General features: G+C 40.6%; 1 protein-coding gene and 1 long non-coding RNA gene across 3 annotated transcripts in view; one reads left to right on the top strand and one right to left on the bottom strand.

Annotated features, from left to right (window-relative positions):
• The window catches only part of stoml2 (stomatin (EPB72)-like 2), a 68,104-nt gene that overhangs the window by 7,794 nt on the left and 38,834 nt on the right, over positions 1 to 21,476 (top strand). For both annotated transcript variants that reach the window (XM_041188725.1, XM_041188730.1), the window contains exon 2: positions 13,452 to 13,604. In XM_041188725.1, coding sequence (XP_041044659.1) covers positions 13,452 to 13,604 — 153 coding nt within the window. The remainder of the gene's footprint in view (positions 1 to 13,451; positions 13,605 to 21,476) is intronic.
• Positions 1,850 to 11,545, bottom strand: LOC121278379. Its single transcript, XR_005943128.1, has 2 exons — positions 11,464 to 11,545; positions 1,850 to 2,108 (listed from the first exon to the last, which is right to left on the bottom strand). It is a non-coding gene; the product is annotated as an uncharacterized LOC121278379 (long non-coding RNA).

Raw genomic sequence — 21,476 nt, forward strand, 5'->3', positions numbered from 1 at the left:
AACAAGAATGGAATCCCTCAATCCCAATCATGTGGATAATCCTGACAGTACGTTCTCATCATAGTTTATAAAGTTTGATACCATCTTTCCCAAGCTCCTTGTGACTCCCGATGATAAGCTGTTGATTTAACCTGTTTTATCCCCAAACTGTTCATTACTTATTTAAACAGCTGTGACATGAAATTTGACGTATCTTGTAAAAAATGTAATAAACTCCTCCACACTCATCTTAATGGTAATATTTCTTAAAGTTATTTGCTCAGGAAACCTTGTAGACATATCTATTTTTGTCAGTAAGCACTGATTTTCATCTTTAGTCTTAGGGTGGGGTCCTACACAATCAATCATGACCCTGGTAAAAGGTTCTTCAAATGCTGGTATTGGGATTAAAGGTGCCAGCTTAATCACAGCTTGTGTTACTTGACATGTATGACAGGTTCTACAGAATTTGACTACATCCCTATGCAATCCTGGCCAAACTCACTAGTGGGAGTAGATAATAAGCCCCCTAACAGTAGTTATGCTGTAGGACAGAGTATACATCAAGAAATAATGGGGGCTCGTAAGAAAGCAACTGCAATAATCGTGGGTGATTTTAATTTTCATGGGCTGTAACTTCTGGGCTCCCTGGGGTCGGATATGGGGGTACGCCAAAGATCCGCTGGGGAACCCCCCTCGGAACTTCAAAGGTAAGGGTTTGCACGGCAAGTACCCAGAAGTACAAACTTCTTCTGGGCAATTGTCCTACACTGGGAACCATCCAAAAATGTGATTTAAATTGCAAAGGCCTGCCCCTGACCCAACCATGTCAGATCTCCCCACCCCCCTGTCCTCCCAGCCCCTCGATATCCAATCCACCCCTCACCCCTGGTTTCATACTTCAGTGGATTAGCGACAACCTGGGCTATTGTTTTGTAGGCATTCACCATGGAGGTTTGAGCCAATCACCATCTTGGTTTCAAAACAACCCATCAAGTTAGGAAACACCTTTTGGATGGTTTCAAGAGATAAGTAATGGCACTTCTTAGTCTGGAATGTGTCCCTTTGTCTTTGATACAGTGGGGAAATTTGAATCCACAGACCAAATCAGGTGATTTTAAGCCACCATCTTTTGGCATTTTAATATCCTTTTTCTTTAAAAGAAAAGTCAGCTCCAGAAGATTCCAAATTGATTACAGTTCATGTTTTAAAAGTTATAGGTAGGACATGCCTTTACTGGGCATGACAAGAGATGACCTTGTTTGGGAAAGAGAATAAGAAGAGAACAGCCACACTGAAAATGAGTAGCAGAACAGAGAGATTTTGGGCATTGTGAATGTTGGAAACCTGAAATGAAAACAAAATGCTGGAAATGTTCGCCAGATCTGGTACCATCTCTCCATGATCTTTCTTCAGAATTGGAAAAAGTTATCGACGTATGAGCTTTTAAACAGAGGCCTGTCATAGGTTGGAAGGCCTCTTATTTGACAAATTATTTGACAAAAGAGACGATGGTACAAGGCAAAGGGAACTGGTAATTGAGACAGTGAAGAAACAAAAGTTGGATCTAGAAATGGGTAAATGGGAATAACAGAAATATCACTAAGAATTGATGTCTGCAAAAATGGACCTATAGTCAATATTGATAGTCTATCCTCAAATAGAGACAGAGAAGTTAAGGAAGTGCAGAGTTGGTGATGGGACATGTGAAGGTGAAAGAAGGGTGGAAATTATAACCAAAGTTACTGAAATTTCCCGTTCAAGTGAGAGCAGGAAAATGGCACTGATGCAGTCATCAATGTACTTGAAAAAAAGGTGAGGGAGAAAGCTAAGTATGACTGGAACAAATAATTTTCTACTGGCAAAGGCAGGCATAGCTAGGACCCATAAGGGTTCCCATAGCAACACTCTTTATTTGGATAAGTGAGTGGAATCAAAAGTTCAATGTGAGAACAAGTCAGCCAGGTGGAACAGGGTGGTGGTGAATGGGAATTGATTGGGCCTCTGCCAGAAGTGGAGAACCCTCAAGTTGTCTTGTTGGAGAGAGTAAGGGATTCATCTGCACAGATATTTAGTTGATAAAACTGATGTATGTCCATCTCTTCAGCAGCAAACTGTCTGAATCCCTCCTACAACAAAAACAGAAAATGCTGGTAAAACTCAACAGGTCTAGCAGCAGTTAACAAGTTAACGTTTCAAATCCATATGACCCTTCTTCCCTCCTAACTGGTTCTCACCCCTTTCACAGCACCAAAATGGACTTAATCAAAGTCGTGAATGCTGGTTTCAGTGACTGGACACACGAATAAGGAGCAGGAGTAGGCTACTCAGCCCCTCAAGCCTGCTTTGCCATTCAATAAGATCATAAGATCATGGTTGATCTGATTGTAACCTCAACCCCACACTCCTGCCTACCCCAGATAACCTTTCACCCCCTTGTTAATCAAGAGTTTATCTAGAGCTACCTTAAAAATATTCAAAGACTCTGCTTCCACCGCCTTTTGAAGAAGAGAGTTCCAGAGGGTCAACCCCCTGAGAAAAAGAAACTCTCCTCCTCTCTGTCTTGAATGAGTGATCCCTTACTTTTTGACAGTAACCCCTAGTTCTAGATTCTCCCACATGAGGAAACCTCCTCTCCACATCCACATCAAGACCCCTCAGGACCTTAAAGTCAAGTCTCCATTTATTCTTCTAAACTCCAGTGGATGCAAGCCTACCCTGTCCAACCTTTCCTCATAAAACGAACCGCCCATTCCTGGTATTAGTCTAGTAAAACCTAGCTCTGCTTTCCTTGACACCTTTCGCTGCTGTTGTACTGTCAGAAGGCTTGTCTGACTTCCAGTCATTGTTGCATTTAAACACTCTCTAGCTCAATGTTGTCCAATATGCTCATCACTCACCACATGTGGTGAATCAGCATGGAAGTGTGGAAAATTGATGCTGTTCATTTTTAAAGCCACACAGCATTGAGCTGTGTTAAAATTGCAGCATTGGGTATGAGTATGGATGTCACTTGCTATGCAGCTATTTGTTGTTCGTCCCTAATTGAGCAGGGAAGAATCAACCATGTTGCTATTAAAGAGGAGTCACATTTTGATTACGCTGTGGCCATGTTTATCAGAACATAATTCAGTTGTCGGGTTTCTAGTGACCTGGAAGTTAAAGGGCCACATCTGAAGAAAAATAGTCTATTGTTTGTTATCTTCCCTATTCCTGTTCTCTCTGGTGCCTCTAAATAACAATGCATTTAGATCTGTGGGACCATTCTGTGAAGTGCTATGAACCAGGGCTGTCCTTCCAAAACATAGCAGTCTGATTATTCTCAATATTCTCGGGGAATCTGGTGACACGTGATGCTAACTGAGGAACTTGGTTTTGTTTAGCTAGCAGTTGGCAGTTTTCGCAAAGCAGTTGAGGTATGTGAATGACAGACAGTGCTGCATGGCTGCCAATGGGAGTTAGAATGTGCAATTTTGGCAAGTTGGGACAGTGCAGCAACATCCAAATATGTTCTGCCTTGAATCTACTAGAGTTGTTGAAACAAGTGATTGAAAGGAATAGGGTGCTATTTGTGTAAAAGGAGAAATTACAGAAGGTTGTCCATAAGCCAAAGGGCTATTAAAGGTCCAGATGCTGTGTTGAGAAATGGCAGGTGACAGAGCATAAGCAACAACTCAAATTTATATAGCACCTTTTAAAATAATGAAACATCCCAAGGCACTGATCTAGATAAAGAAAAAAAATGACAAAGCAGTGTTAAGAAATTATTTGAAAAAGTTGATTTTTTTGTGTTCCTTGCTGGTTCAATTATGGTATTTTTAAACCTGTATTGAGCATTTGATTGTTTTCCCCATTTATATTTAGTACTGTTTTATTTGTTCATATTTAGCCCACCAGATGTTTGATAAATTAGCATGTACATTGTTGTTGGAGTTAGCCACGATCTTTCACCACAATACATGTGCATCTTGAGATGGCACTTAGCTCTGATGTTCTGTATTCAGACTACTTGCAAGACTTCCAATTATATAGATTCTGAATTGTACTTATTTATGGAAGGAGATTCTGTACCTTCTATCAACAATTCTTGGTGAACTGTAGTGCATAATGTTTAACATGCAGCAGTGCGCAATTATTTAATTGTTCATTTATTAGAAGACTGAAATTATTTGTTATCTTTGGAGTTTATTTCCATGCTTGGTTTGCGGTGGAAACTCTGTAGCATGTACATCCAGTTACAAACAGTAAACAGTTTTTTTATATTAAAAACACACAGGCTGGAATTTTCCGTACCTGTTGGCGTCAGGTGTCATGGCGGGTGTGAGCTGACAAAATGGCGGGAAGACCTAAAATCGGTTTCATGGCTTCATGAAACCAGTTTGCGATCGTTTGCTCCATCCATCAATGGTGGGCCGTGTTTCCTGCTGCTGGACGTCAGGAAAGTAATTTTAATACACCTGCATATAATTATAATCCCTGCCCTTGGAATCATCCCCCCCCATGCTGGGCCCCAACATATACCTGGCAAGCTGCTCTTCGCTCGGGACTTCAAGGTTTCTTTGCCTATCTTGCTTTGGGCAACACCTGCGGTCATTAGCGCCAGGCTTCGCAGGCAGCACCACATCACTTTTAGGGGGGGGCTCACAGGCAGGTCTCTATGTACCAGACCAGCCGTAAGGGTGGCTTTTCAACGGCCGCAGGGCTAGGGCTTGCTTAGGGAAGGGGAGAAGAGGCCTAAGGCAAGGGAAGTGGTTGCAGGGCGAGGGCTGTACTGGGAAAGGAAGGTATCCCAGGGTGTGTGTGGGAGCTCAAGCTGATCTGTGCAAGTGGCTTCAAGATGGTGAGGGCTGAGAGGTAGTTTCCAGCAGAGATGAAGCCAGATGGAGATGTGAAGGTGTGTGAGAGAGTGAATGATGATAATCCTTGAGTTGGCAATGAGTGAGTTGTCAGTGAATGTGTGATGGGCTTGTCAGTGTGTGAGTTTAGAGCGTTACAGTTGAGGTGGTTGCCTTACCTTGGCGACATTGATGAGATCATTCATCCTCTTTCTGTAGCGGATGGCCAACACCTTCTGTGCAACGTGGGCACAGACCACCACTGCCACTGCCTTCCAAGTCAGAGTGGTGAGATTGCTGGACCCCCTGTGGTCAGAGTGGGGGTGGAGAACATCACTGTGCATGCAAAAGGCATTCCAGTGGCGGGCCACAACTCTTCTTGATTTTCAGGGCCATGTCTTCATTGGAGCAGCCCTGGGCTGCAAGCATTGCTGCAGTGTACACGGCTGCAGTTTAGATATGGCACCTGGAGTGAGGAAACGGTGAGGTAATGGCATGGTGGGCGATTCCAAGGTCGCCCGCCAGTGAGGTGGCATGTTTCCTGTGGCTACATAATGAATGAGGTGGAAAGCGGACAATACAGCTTGAAAAACTGCAGTTGCAACCAGTGGGTAAAATGGCCCATTTCCTGCCCGCTACCGCACATAGTGCAAATCTGGGATGATTTTTGCTCAAAGCTTGTAAATAAGTCCATGAAAATGAATGAGGTCTGATGATGTTTGCTCAAGCCTCTGTAAAACTGAAACCAGTGTTGTCGTGCATGCTTAGGAGAATGTTGTAACAGTGAGTATTTTAATGAATCACTGTAACTTTTCAGGTTATGTCATTTTTGCAGTTTAAAAAGAATCCTTGTCTGCTCTCTAAGGTGGACATAAAAGATCCCATGGCATTATTTTGAAGAAGAGTTGGGGATTACCTTTGTGTCCTGACCAATATTTATTCCTCAACCAGCATCACAATAATCCCAGATTATCTTGCCATTATCACATTGCTGTTTGTAGGGGCTTGCTGTGTGTAAATTGGCTGACACATGTCCTATATCTCAACTGTAACAATACTTGGGAACCACATAATGCCCTTGGTTGCAATAGGTGCAATATTAATGCAAGTCTTTTTGTCTTTGGTTGGATTTTTCAGAGTTCATACTGTAAAAATTTATTTTTTTTACTTCTCATACAGGTGAAGTGATAAGTAGAGATGGATTTTAAAATGTTGCCTCATAATGTGGAAAGTAAATGAAATGGATTGTGCTGCTAAAGGTGTAACATAACCCTAAAGAGGTGAGGAAGTTGTAACTTACTCATAGTAGGGCAGCATCTAGAGCATTGTATTTAGTTTCGTACTCTATTACAGTGAAAATGTAGAATTATTGGTAGGAGTACAGAGGAGAGATACAAGACTAATTTCTTAATATAGAGGGCTCAAGCATGAGGACAGATTACTCATCCCAGGTCTTTGCTGTCTAGAGAAGGATGGAGGGGTGGACTTGACAGGGTGGACTTGAGTTCAGGAAAGTTCTTCTGATAGGTAGAAGATTCACGAGCTAGAGAAATGCCATTTGATATCAATGATAATTTTAATTGCTCCATCATTTGTGACCATGCCTTCAGTGGTCAAGCCCGAAGCTTTAGAATTTCCCCCTTAAATCTCCCCATGTCTCTTCTACCCCTCTCTCCTCCTTTAAGAAGCCCCTTAAGACCTAATCCTTTGGCCAAGCTTATCTGTTCAGTAATGCCTCATGTGGCTCAGTGTCCAATTTTGTTTGATTATGCTCCTGTAAAGTGCATTGGGAGGTTTTACTACATTAAGAGCACTTTAAAAATACACTATTGTTATGGTGTTAAAAGAAAGTAGGAACATTTTTAGAGGGTGAATTATGGAGCAAATTGATAGCAAGGATAGTAGAACAGAAAATCATGCCAAGTTTTAAAAAAGGATTGGATGAATTCCTGGTTATTACTTCCAATATTGTGATAAAGAAAAGATATATTTAGGAGCGTAGGTTAGGTAGGCAAATGATTTTTCCTAACAAAAGTATTGCTAGTAAATCCCTCTTCCAGATTTTCTCCTCTGCTACTGTTGCAGTTCTACAGGCAATAAGGGCCTTATCTGTGACTTTATCCATGCAGCCATTCTTCATGAGTAAGCTGGAGTATTGAGTCATTTGGCCATTGGATCCATCTTAGCTGATTTCAACCATTTGCTTTTCCAGTATGTAAGTGCTTTTTCAGAAATGGGAGCAACCCATGGACTCTGGATGAATACATAGTTAAAATTGTTACTGTGCCACCATCAGTGTGGAATCCAGACACAGGACGAATTCCATAGCTCTGACAGACCAGCATATTGCAGAATCAGCATTTCTGCTTAAAGAGGCTTTGTGTAATGAAGATGGTATCAAGTATCCGCATCGCAAAATAAAATGTCCCACTGGTGTAAGTTGAAATGCTTGACAGTAAAGTGACAATGTAATGAAATCACCACAGTGCAAGTGACAAAAGGGCCAGCCTCATGCTGCTGGAATTATATTAGAGCTTTGGAATTGTTCTGCTCAACAACCATATGGATTTCTTTAAAAAAAACTGAGCAGGTCTAGCAGCATCGGCGGAGAAGAAAAGAGTTGACGTTTCAAGTCCTCATGACCCTTCCACAGAACTTGAGTCAACTCTTTTCTTCTCCACCGATGCTGCCAGACCTGCTGAGTTTTTCCAGGTAATTCTGTTTTTGTTTTGGATTTCCAGCATCCGCAGTTTTTTTGTTCTTATATGGATTTCTTTTGTGATCTTACTTCTTTATCCCTTTGGATCAATACCTAATCTTAAACCTGGAAAGAAATTAAAGAATAGATAATGCAACTAATTGGAGCTGAAAAAGCAAATATGATAGAGGATGAAGCAATGGAGAGGGTATTACATGTGTATTTAGCCTCACTTTTCATGGAGGCGTGTAGTAATGGCATTCAAAGCATACAAGAGGAGAAAGTAGAGCAATTAGAATGTGACAAATGCCCTGATGGCAAGCACCAGAGAATTTAAATCGAGACCACAGACTTTCAAAGTGGTGCCAGAGAACTGGAGGGTTGACCATGCTCTATTCAAAAGGGGAAGAAGGAAATAAAACATGTGTCCACAGACCAGTCAAATTTGGTAATGGGTAAGCTTCTAGATGCTACAGTACAGGATAAAGTTTAGGTTTACTAAAAGCATGGGCAATCAGTGTAGATTTGTAAACGGCAAGTCATGTCTGCCAAATCTAATAGAATTTCTTGAGGAAATAACAGTGATGCGGAATCACCAAGATTGCCACTTCCACTTCCCTAAAATCGTCCATCTCCACCCTGCTCACCTCCAAACTTGACTATTCCAATGCACTCCTGACCAGCCTGTCTCATTCTACCATCTGTGACTTGACCTCATTCAAAACTCTGCCACCTATATCCTAACTCGCACCAAGTTTCATTCACCTGTGCTTGATAACCAACATTGGCTCCCAGTCCAAAGATGTTTCAGTTTTAAAATTCTCTTACTTGTTTCAAATCTTTCCATGGCCTCACCCTCCCAAATTCTGTAATCTCCTACAGCTCTCTGGGATCTCTGTGCACTTCCATTTCTGGCCTCTTGTGCATCCCCTATTTTTATCTGCCCACCATTGGTGACTGTACCTTTAGCTACCTGGACCCTAAACTCTAGAATTTTTTCTCTAAATCTCTCTGCCTCACTACCTCTCTCTCCTCTCCTGTAAGATGCTCCTTAAAATCTACCTCTGACCAGATTTTGGTCACTTGTCCTAATATCCCTTTATGTGGCTCAGCATCAAATTTTGTTTGCCAACGCTCCAGTGAAGCATCTTTGTTTTTCCAAAATGAGGGTTCAAGTTTCTGCTCCAAGTAACATAATCACAAATGTAAACTCTTCCATATGCTAGTGCAATCGGACACTATAATAGAGGGAATTTTATTTTAAAAAATCATATTTAAAGGTAATAACCTGATGCTCTAATATTGCAGTTGAAAATAGGTCTATCACAAATAAGCATTTTTAATAAGAGTGCCACATTCACTATGAGTGATATCCTCATTTTAAATCACTGAAAATTACTTTTTAAATAACTTTGCAAAACTGTTTACTAGTTTTAATGGTGAATGCTAATCAATTTCTTAGTAAACTAAATTTTTTTAATGCTTTTGGGCACAAACTTCAGATAAACTAAATTTTTTTTAATGCTTTTGGGCACAAACTTCAGAAAGTTGCTATGCTTTGTTTATTTATTTATTTCAGTCTAGGAGCATGGCCAGTTTTGTGGGCAGGCCAGCTTCCAGTGGATTTTTTTAGACAAGTGTGATTTACGCTTAACATTTGTTTAAAATTCTCTGATTTTTTTGCAATGTGATTTCAGCCCAATTCCAAACCAGCACAAAATCTAGGCCCTTATAAAGAGAAAGAAAAGCATCCATTTATATATTGCCATTCACAATTTCAGATGTCCCAAAGTGCTTTATTCTCATTGAACTACTTTTGAAATATAGTCACAATTATAATGTGGGAAAGACATCAGACAATTTGTGCACAGCAAGTCCCATAAACAGCAATGAAATAATAACCAGATAATTTTTGTGTGCTCATGGATAAATATTGACCGTGCCACCTCCCCTGCCTTACTTTGAAATAGTGCCATGAAATCTTTAACATCCACTGAGAGAGCAGACAGGGCCTTGGTTTAACATCTCATCCAAAAGAAACGTAATCTTTATATTTTAAGAAAATGAAATAATTGGTTTTATAAACAGGACCACAGTGTTCAAAAAGAAAGCAGTAATACTAAATCACTGAATCTTTACAGTGCAGAAGGAGACCATTTGGCCCATTGAGTCTGCATTGGCCCTCTGAAAGAGCTTTCTACCAAGTCCCATTCCCCTGCCTAACCCCCGTAATCCTGCACATTTTTTCTTTTCAGATAGCAAGCTAATTCGCTTTTGAATATCTCGATCAAACATGCCTCCACCACCCTGTCATTGAGTTTGTTCCAGACTCAAACCATCCTCTGGATGAAAAAATTTTCCTCACATGACTTTTACTCCTTTTGTCAATTAATTTGAATCTGTGCCCCCTAGTTTTTGATACTCTTGAGCGGGAACAGTTTCTCACTATTTACCCTGTCCATACCCCTCAGGATTTTGAATACCTCTAACAAGCCTTATCTAAGCCTTTTTTCTCCAAGGAAAACAGCCCCAACCTCTCCAATCTATCCTCATAGCCACAGTTCTTTCTACCCGGAATCATTCTTGTGAATCTCCTCTATACTCTCTCCAATGCCTTCACATCCTTCCTCAAGTATGGCACCCAGAACAGGACACAGAATTTCAGATGAGGCCTAAGTAGTGTCTTATACAAGTTCAACATGACCTCCTTTTTCTAGTACTCAATGCCCCTATTAATAAAGCCTAAGATACAATATGCTTTATTAACTGCTCTCTCAACTTGCCCTGCCATCTTCAATGACTTATGTACATATACACCGAGGTCCCTCTGTTCCTGCTTGTCCTTTAGAGCCTCTCCCTAATCTCTACTAATCATTGGCAGTACTTCAGTGTACCCTGTTTTGGCACGATTACATTTTTAGGTTAGATATTTTCTTAGGTACAGTATCATGGCCAGTTCAGTAGTATCTCATTCTCCTAAGATCCAGACTGCACTTTTTACTGTACAATATCTGGGTAAATAATAGCAAGATCCAGGTGTCCTGTTACAAATTTGAGTCTACTGTCGATACCTTCCTGGATTCAGTGCCAATAATCGCTCCCATATGTAGATCCCATGATCTTCACTTATCAATTCTCACTGCCCAGTATCTAACTTACACAAAAGTGTAACGCAGGGATATAACAGTCAATCCCCTTATGATCTGAACTGGACATTTGTGTCTTTTACAACTGACCCCATCTGCCTCTCTCAACTCCTGCAGCCTTTGCTGGTTCTGACTGTCAGTAAGTATTTCTGTCAATGTTTTATGTTGATGTTCACAGCCAGAAAGGAAGGATTGCTAGACCAACCTTGCCAAGAACCTGGGACCAGAGACTTCTCAATATAATTAGTGTGAGGTGTTTACAGGTTTAATAAAGCAGGCTAGTGAATCATTTATTGTTCATTGTCTTTGGGGAACTAACATCAAAGCCTAGCTTATTACCATTTTAGTTGCCTTTCATCATAGAAACATTGAAAGATTTATGGCGCAGAAGGAGGCCATTTGGCCCATCGTTTCTGTGCTGACTGGCCACACTATCCAGTCTAATCCCACCTTCAGTCCATAGCCCTGTAGATTTCTACACACTAGATGACTACATTATTGTTTTTTAAAAATTTCAACGTAACTCTGTGGATAAATGGTCAAAGAAATAGATTATAACGGAGAACCTTTGCTTTATACTCTGGCTGTTGGAATGTTACATATAGTGCCCTGTCATTCTCCTCTCTTCAATACACACTTGACAAACTGATTCAATAAGTGATTTTATTTATCTATGGCAAAGGAATGAACAGTAAACAATTTAACATGAAGTAAACATTGCTCTAACCTTGTCAATCCATAAAATAAAAAAGATGCCACTTGCCGCCTCTAAACCTAGAATATAAAATATAGATTCATTTCTTACCCTGTAGATAAAACTACTGTCTGAAATCTAGCTCAGCTTTTATACTGACCGGCTGAACACATTTAAAGTACTTTGAGCCCTTCTGATAACTGAGATGTCTATCTGAGGACTGCAACTATCCGATGACCTTGTCCTCTTCTCAGCTCTCAGACGCCATTGTCAATCACATCCACTGTCTGACTGGTGCCTGATTGGTTGATCTGTGGCAACATGACATTGGATGAGGACTGCAACTCTACTGAGACAAAAGCAGTCAACAGCTGATGTCTCAATTGCATACAGCCATTCATCAGTATCTTGGATTTCCAATCTTTCTTTGACTATCCCAAAAATATTTGTCGTTGTATGTAATGGGTCTGATCAATTAAAAGTTTATACCTCAAGCAAAGCATTGTGTTCGCCATAAAAATCTGCACCTTTTCAGAACCCTCTCCATGGTTTGTTAAACTCAGCTGATGGTTATTAGCTGATGGTTATTAGTTAAAAATGTACTTTTGTGGTCTCGAGTGTTAATCACGTACATGATGTTTTTAGCAGTACAGAATATAAGGTAACAGCACCACAGGCAAGAAAATTACTTTTTTGTCCCAAGCACTTTTATTTAGACAAAAATGCCAAGGCCTTGAAGAGACTGTCAGTGAGATTCAATAAAATAGTAGGCATGGGAGGCCTTAATCAGGAAGAGAGAATAGAGAACCTAGAAAAAAAATGGTTAAGAGGAGATCTGAAAAACATGCTCAAAATTATCAGCCATTTTGATAAGATCAATGGAGAAAATACTTCCATTAGTCAGTGAGTCGGTAACTAGATGGCATAACTGAGGAGAATTTTGTTTTTACGCAGCGGGTTCTTTGGATGTGGAATGGAGAGACAGTGGTGCTGTTGGAAATCTTAATAGTTTTCTAAAAGGACAGTGGATAAATATTTGGAAAAATTAAAATCTTTAAAGGTTAAAGGGTAAGGGCAGGCAAATGCAGTTAAGTGTAGAGCTTCATCAGGGGGTTTGGCTCAGACATATTGGGCTTGCGTGGCTGTGATTTTATTACTATGGATGATATAAGCAGAAAAATGTTTAATATGTTTGTAGGCATGCGGCAGAGGGATCATGCTGCGAGCAGGAAGTTGGTCATGGTTGGAATTGTAAAAGCCCCCCTGCTCTGAGTCAGTCTTTATTTTGAATTGAAGGCTTAGAAAAGATTTTGAAAAACGACTTAAAAAAAACATACAGATGCTGCCATCTTTCCCAGCTGATTCTGCTGGTACATTCAACCATGGTTCTGGTGGCAGACCTTTTCTAACGCTGTTATGTTCTACTATGCTTTGTTCGCGAACCGGTTGCACGCTTATCTGTCGACAGGTGAGTTGATTACAATACACTGCAGACGCAGACCAATATGAAATGAAGCACGTGCTGCTTATTTACACAAATAACAGAACACTAACATGGTGTGTGCTTCTCCAACCAGACCCAGCTCTAGACTAACATTAACATGGTAGCCCACGCTACACAGCTGTTGGGTCTTACAGTCACGTGGTCAATCTGCTCACGTTCTCTTAAAGGTGTATTACAGCTCAGATTACCACAAACGCCCTTGTGCCGCCTCATCAAAGTTGCTGTAAAACAATCATAAACTATTTTTTAATCTCTACCTATTGCATTTTTGGGAGTCAATGAAAAATTCTGAGCGATTGGGTTGTTAATGAGCTTAATAGCTTTTGTTATTTCAAAATGGAGGGTGAGCTGCACTTTCAATGCCTGCTTGCCTTCTGTAATTTGGGAGACTGGTGTGATGACATCGTATTGCCGACCCAACATCATCACGCCAAATTTTTCATCAGCGCATGGAGGCAGTGTACCTGAATTGCAAACGTAAAATTCAGCCCATGGTCTACCGCAGCTTCAGTGAGTCAATTTGCAACAAAATTATGGAGAAATATATTCTATTTTCAAGGGAGTTACTCATTTTCTATTTTAATGTTTACTCCAGCATTCTAGAAGCGGAATACCACGGGCATGGTTAGTAACAACACAGCACCGATGGGCATCGAACCTTCCTATGAACACAGTTGTGCTGTTTGTTCCACAACAGGAGGCATGGGTGGTAGAAAGAATGGGCCGTTTTCACAGAATACTGGATCCAGTAAGTAATAACATGTTGTTTGAAGCAGACTATGTAAAAAGGGTGTTTTATTATTATCATGGGCCTTATAAATAGCTATAATTATTGACTTTTAATATTGACTTTATTGTTTCTTTCTATTTGGTTTTTGAAAATATTTATTAACTGAAAGCATTTTGATGCATTTTAAATGTGTCTGCTAATGATGTGCCCCTGATCATGGCTTCAATGGTTTGTAACAGATATGATACTTTGGAGCTGCCTGACCCTGAAAGATACAGTATCAGCTTGGCAGTGCTTCACACTGAGCCAAAAATCAGCTTTCCAAGTTTGCAAGGCTCTAAGTTAACTCTTAAGCTTTTCTAACATACTAGCCCAATATTACACAATGTTCATTTTTCACTATTCAGAAAGCCTGGGAGGTGCAAAGACCCTAAATAGTATGAGGCAAAAAATATTACGTATTAACCATATTAATTATTTACTATCTTTTTTTCAGATAGGGCTGGGAAAATACTTCGAACAGAAAATACTTCCCCCTAAACTTCCTAAAACATGATGAGCCCTTTGTAATAGTTACCATTTCTTGAGGATTTCCTTAACAATTAATTTGTTGTACTCTGCAGTTGCATGTATGTTTAAAAAAAAAACTAGTGATCTGTAGACCGCTCTTCAAAAATACGATTGCTATTTGGTTAATTTATTATCTATCAGGATACATTTTCATAGTCAGATAAGTTGAGGCTCCAGCAGATGCCTAGCTTTCGGAATTTGTTGTGCTTGCTAAATATTTTTGACTTTCAAAACCATTTTAAAAAAAGGTTCTTATCAATTTGCTGAAAATAAAACATGAAATAGTTTTTTTAAAAACTTTGCTAATCAAGGAAATACATGAATTCAAAGCAAATTCTTGGCAATATCATTAGGTTCTGTTTTAGAGAGTAGTTGTGATTTCAGGAGAAATATCCATGCCTGTCACAATGATAAACATTCTACAAATAAATGCTGAAAATTTAGGCCAGTTAGCTTAACATCTGTCATAGGGAAAATGTTAGAAGCTATTATTAAAGGTGTTATAGCAGGGCACTTAGATAAATTCTAGGTAAACAGGCAGAGCCAACATGGTTTTGTGCAAGGGAAATCATATTAACCAATTTATTGGAGTTCTTGAGGAAGTAACATGTGCTGTGGATAAAGGGGAACCTGTGGATGTGCTGTACTTAGATTTCCAGAAGGCATTTGATAAGTTGCCATATCAAAGGTTACTGCGGAAAATAAAAGCTTATGGTGAAGGATGTAACATATTGGCATGGATAGAAGATTGGCTATCTAACAGAAAACAGAGTTGGCATAAATGGATCTTTTCTGGTTAGCGGGATGTAATGAGTGGTGTGCCACAGGGATTAATGCTGGGGCCTCAACTTCTAACAATTTATGTAAATAACTTGGATGAAGGGACTGAAGGTATGGTTGCTAAATTTGTTGATGACACAAAGATAGGAAGAAAGTAAGCTGTGAAGAGTACATAAGGAGGCTACAAAGGGATAGGTTAAGTGAGTGAGTGGGCAAAGGTTCGACAAATGGAGTATGATGTGGGGAAATGTGAAATTGTCCATTTTGGCAGGAAGAATAAGAAAAAAGTATATTGGCTAAATGGTGAGAGATTGCAGAGCTCTGAGGTTCAAAGGGATCTGGGTGTCCTAGTACATGAATCACAAAAGACAAGTATGCAGGTACAGTAAGTAATTAGGAAAGCTAATAGAATGTGATCGTTTATTGTGAGGGGAATTGAGTACAAAAGTAGAGAAGTTATGCTTCACTTGTACGGGGCACTGATGAGACTGCATCTCGAATGCAGTGGTCTCCTTATTTAAGGAAAAATGTAGATGCATTAGAAGCAGATCAGAGAAAGTTTACTAGACTAATACCAGGAATGTGCGGATTGTCTTGTGAGGAGATATTGGACAGGTTAGACTTGTATCCACTGGACTTTAGAAGAGTAAGAGGCAACTTAATTGAAACCTTTAAGATCCTGAGGGGCCTTGACAGGGTGGATGTGGAGAGGATGTTTCCTCTTATGGGAGAATCTAGAACTAGGAGTCACTATTTTAAAATAAGAGGTCACTCATTTAAGACAGAGATGAGGAGAATTTTTTCTCTGAGGGTCAGGAATCTTTGGAACTCTCCTCTCAAAAGGCAGTGAATCAGAGTCTTTGAATATTTTTAAGGCAGAGCTAGATAGATTCTTGATCAACAAGCGGCTGAAAGGTTATCGGGGGTAGGCAGGAATGTGGGGTTGAGGTTACAGTCAGATCGGCCATGATCTTATTGAATGGTGGAGTAGGCACAAAGGGCCAAATGGCCTACTCCTGTTTCTAATTCATATGTTTGTATGCATGTTCTTATACTACGGTTCATAGTCTTTGAAAATGCTATTATCTCTAATTTTATGCAACACTTGTATGAAACTTCTAAAGAAAGATCTACAGAACTGGTCCGCTGGAATTCACAGAATTTAAACATGTATCTAGATTGAAGCATTGGGTAGAATCTTCCCTGCCCCATGAAAGCGGATTCGGTAGTGGGGCAGAGAACAAAATTTGCACATCCTGTAGGCTCCCTGACCTGTTCCCGCTTCCAAGTGATCTTGCCTTGTATGGTGTCAGCGCAGCAGTGACAGGTAGCCAATTAGCTCCATTAAGAGACCAATTGAGGACAAGTTGCTGATGCTACCAGGAGCTCCCCAATGTCAGACTGGCCCCTGCTGAGCCGGGAGGGCCATTGGGGCCTCCTATCATTTGGCTTCCTTAATGTGCAACAAAAGTGTGAAGATCACAGCCTCAGCCATAACCCTGCCACTGGAAGGATTTCCCCTCCATGCTGACGGCCCTACAAGCTATGAGCCTCTGGTTTTTTCCAAATATTAGCCAGGTTTTAATGGATGTGCCCTCATGCCCCCCTACCTGCCTCTGGCACTCACCTCTTCTGGTGGGGCTGCCACCCATCCAGTGCTGTGGGCCCTCTTGTTGGGTCTCCCACCTCGAAAACAAGCCCACAGTCCTTAACAGGCCTCCTCCAATTTCCCTTCCCAATTAAGTGTTCGCTTCCTGAAAGACTCCAACTGTCAGTGCACCTCTGAACCATGTAGGGTCAAGACCCCGAAATAGTCTGAAATTTTTTCAAAGGGCGTAAGATTCTACCAATCATTTGTGATTGTTGACTTCGTTTTGTGCTAAGATTTGGATATTTGAAGATTATAGGGAGAGTTTTACTATTGCATATTATCTATGTGGATTTGCAGCAAGAGATGATTGACCCGGAAAAGTGCTGCCCATTGTAGTACAAGGATCCAAACCAAAAGGGCTCAGGTTTGTTCCCTGGTGTGTGCTGAGTGAGCTGATCTTAGCAGGACAACAGCCAAAGAAATTGGCTTCAGTACTTGTGGTCCGGAGAGTGAATACAGCCAGCGTTCCTGCTCATGATTGCTATTCAGGGGTCCTGAAAAATGTATCTTTGAGAATGTGATGACTGAGTTCAGCTTTGAATCCCTCACCAGTTTAGTAACCTTCCAACGTGACCCACCTATTAAATCAAATAGTAATTAAAAAAAGATTAAGCACTGTACCAGTGGAAAACGAAACACAGTCAGGCGTTGTTGCACAGGACCAAACCATTTGGCCACACTACTGCTGGGAAATTTTGCCTGAAATGTCATTACCGCCATACTTGAAAGAGTTACAGGAACAGCAAACTAAATCATTGATATTTGCATGATAGCTTAAGTTATTTTTTGATGCCATTTTCAGGTTTTTTTCCCCTTTACCCCCCCCCCACCTTTTCTAGAAGCATCTACTATTTTTAGAATTAATTTCTTGGTTGCTAGGTACCCCCCGCTTCCTTATTGGACTTGCTTGATGTGGGAGCGTGGTTTCCAAGTGTTGGCAATACAGGTCCTGTCGTCAACCCTTGTTTTAGCATGATAGCAACACTGGATGTAGATCAGAAGTTGGAATTCAGCTAATATTTCTGAACTTCAGCCCAAGTGCACCAAGATCATAATGTAACTTCCCAGTTGACAAGAATCTCTGTGAATTTGTCTAGCTCCACTGAATCAGGATCGATGTCTGATCTTGGAAACACTGGTTGTAAAATTCATTACTTGACCTTTCTTCACTCCCAAACTGAGCATTTTGAGTGTTTATTTTCTGTCTTAATTCTCTCTTAATACTAATTATATGGCAGATTTAACTCATTTTCTGAATACTTCACAGATTCATGAAACATGATATAATTTTAAAAATATATTCTGTGAATTAACTGGCATGATAACTCAAGTGTTGAACTCACTAATGAGTTATGGTTATTTTAGTGTTTGGAATATGAGTCATATCCTGTGAATCTACCATGTGCCCTGATTGTGGCTTAAGTCAGGAAAGTAGGATTGTGAGAATTATGTTAAAATGATTGCTTTAATTGTGGACTGGCTGATGATTGCAGCCTCCTGTAACATCACTGAGCTGTTCTCTCACAAGTGCTGTTTATTGTAGATTATGCAATAATGCACATTGATGAAAAAAATTCAACCTTCTAAACATCTTTGTTTCTTACTCCCTTAGCTTGACTACAGGAGGTGCACTCCCTATCTTTGCAGTGCCAGGCTGTGGCCTTTGTCAGGGTTCATTCCATCATTAAGATGCCAATACTTATGTTAATTAAGCTTCTAAGAACCCCCTTTTAATGAATGGACTCTTTTTCTCTCTCTCTCGCGCTCCCTCTCTCTCTGTCACGCTCTTGCTCTCTCCTCCTCTCTCTCATACAGAGAGAACTTTTCTGCCTGTCCTATATCTGTATGCTGCTGTTAGACTTTTTTTTACGTATGTCTCCTATTAACTTTCCTGCTGTTTCTGTGAAGGTTTGGTCTCAGTTCAAATGTTCAGTAGCTTAAAATTCCCTTACACTTGTCAATATTTTAAGATATTACAATTTAAGAATCATACTCCTCTATTTGACAAACAGACAGAAAGCAAAAGTATTACAATGTAAAAACAAATCAATAGTGATATGATATTAGCAAATTTAAAATTAACTTGGTTACCTATTTCCTTATCTTCTGTTATGTGGAACACATGGAAATGAGCAATGTATACAACAATCGCAATTATATAAACGCCTTTAACATATTATATGTCCCAAGATACTTTACAGATGATTGGATGCCGAGCACAGGGAGAGTTTGGGAAAGGTGAAGGAAAGCCAAGTCAAAAAGATGTGTTTTGATAAGATTTTTAAAGGCAGACTGAGATGTAGAGAGGTGGAGCGATTTCAGGAAGAGGTTCCAGCAACTGGAGCTCTACTACCAGTAGTGGAATAAAGGGAGGAAGCAGAGAAGCCCAGATTTGAAGGACCACAGGGTGCAGGCAGGTAAGTGTGGTTGGAGGACTTTGCAGATGTAGAGGTGTGTAAGGTAATGAGGAATTTGAAAATAAGAATGAGAATACTAAATTGCATTTGTTGGGGACAGGAGGCCAATGTGGGCCAGTGAGGACAGGGATGATGGGAGTGTGGGGGGGTGGGGGGGGGGGTACACAGGCAGATGTATTTTAGACAAGTTGGATTTTATGGAGAATGGAGGCAGGAAAACGTAGCAGGTGGGATATTGGAGTAATTGAATCTGTTGAAGATGGACACTTTTGTAAAGATGGAAGTAAGATGATGTCGGAACATAGAAATTGCTAGACTGAAAAAGAACAAAGTCCATTTAGTTTGCCCTCAACCATCCTTATAATCACATGATATAATAATAATGAAGTAGTAGTAAGACTAGAAGGCAGGAGAAACAAAGCAGAGCATTGAGTATGCTTAGAATGCAGAATGATGTCAAAAAGTCAAAGTTAAGGGCACTCTGCGCGCAGCATTCTCAATATGGTAGATGATCTAAAGGCACAAATAGAGGTAAATAGCTATGATATGATTGCTATTACGGAAACATGGCTGCATGGTGACCAAGACTGGGTACTGAATATTCAAAGATATTTTACATTTAGGAAGGACAGACAACAGGAGGTGGAGTTGTGCTGATAATAAGGGATCAGATCAGTGCATTAGTAAGGGAGGATCTCAGATCTGAAGAACAATACAGTAATCATGGTGACTTCAATCTGCATATAGATTGGGTAAACCAATTGAGCACAATTTTGTTTTTATTCATTCACGGGATGTGGGCTTTGCTGGCTGGATCAGTATTTATTGCCCATCCCAAATTGCCCTTGAGAAGGTGGTGGGGAGCTGCCTTCTCAAACCGCTGCAGTCCATATGGTGTAGGTGCACCCACAGTGCTGTTAGGAAGGGAGTTCCAGGAATTAGACCCAGCGACAGTGAAGGAACGGCAATATACTTCCAAGTCAGGATGGTGAGTGACTTGGAGGGGAACTTCCCATCCCACTGCTGCCTTTGTTATTCTAGATGGTAATGGTCATGGGTATGGAAGGTGCTGCCTAAGGAGCCTTCATGAATTCCTGCAGCGCATCTTGTTGATGGTACTAATGCTGTGGAAGACAAGTTTCTGGAGTGTGTTCAGGATGGTTTTCTACAGCATTATGTTGAGGAGCCGACTAGAGGATAGTCTATTTTAGATCTAGTATTATGTAATGAAAAAGGGCTAATTAATAATCTTGTTGTAAAAGAACCTTTAGGGATGAGTGACCACAATATGATAGAATTTTACATTATGTTTGAAAATTAGGTAGTTCACTCTGAAGCAAGGGCGTTAAGGTTGAATAAAGGAAATAATGAATGCATGTTGAACGGATACTTCACATCCATCTTCACCCAAGAGAATGAGGATGAAGGTATGGAACTCTGGGAGAGAGACTGCGAGCAAATTGATATAGGGAGTGACACGGTATTGGAGGTGTTGGCAAGCTTAAAAGTGGACAAGTCTCCAGGTCCGGATGATTTGTGTCCCAGACTACTAAGAGAGAAAATCGCAAGGGCTCTGACCCAAATTTTTAATTCTTCTCTGGCCACGGGGGAGGTGCCAGAGGACTGGAGAACAGCTAATGTGGTTCTGCTATTTAAGAAAGGTTGTAGAGATAAGCCAGGGACCAACAGACCAGTGAGTCTCACGTCAGTAGTAGGAAAACTATTGGAGAAAATTCTGAAAGAGAGAATCTATCTCCACTTGGAGAGGCAAGGTTTGATCAGGGAAAGTCAGCATGGCTTTGTCAGAGGGAGGTCATGCCTAACAAATTTGATTGAATTTTTTGAGGAGGTGACCAGGTATGTAGATGAGGGTAGTGCAGTTGATGTAGCTTATATGGATTTCAGCAAAGCCTTTGACAAGGTCCCACATGGAAGACTTATCAAGAAGGCAAATGCACATGGAATACATGGTAATTTGATAAAGTGGATTCAAAATTGGCTTAGTTGTAGGAGACAGAGGGTGATGACAGGAGACAGAGGGTGATGACAGAAGACTGCTTTAGTGACTGGAAGCCATTGTCCAGTGGTGTACCACAGGAACCTGTGCTGGGTTCCCTGTTATTCATAATTTATATAAACAACATAGATGACTATGTGGGAGGTAGGATTAGTAAGTTTGCGGATGACACAAAGATTGGTCGGGTGGTTAACAGTGAGGATGAGTGTCTTGGGCGACGGGAAGATATAGATGGGATGGTCATATGGGCAGATAAGTGGCAGATGGAACTTAACCCTAAAAAGTGTGAGGTGATACACTTTGAAAGGAGTAATTTGACAAGGAAGCATTCAATGAACAGCATAACACTAGGAAGTTCTGAGGAACAAAGGGACCTTGGCTTGTGTGTCCATAGATCTCTGAAGGTGGAGGGGCATGTTAGTGGGGTGGTGAAAAAGGCATATGGGACACTTACC

The sequence above is a fragment of the Carcharodon carcharias genome, chromosome 1, assembly GCF_017639515.1.
Source record: "Carcharodon carcharias isolate sCarCar2 chromosome 1, sCarCar2.pri, whole genome shotgun sequence".
NCBI classification, from domain to species: domain Eukaryota; kingdom Metazoa; phylum Chordata; class Chondrichthyes; order Lamniformes; family Lamnidae; genus Carcharodon; species Carcharodon carcharias.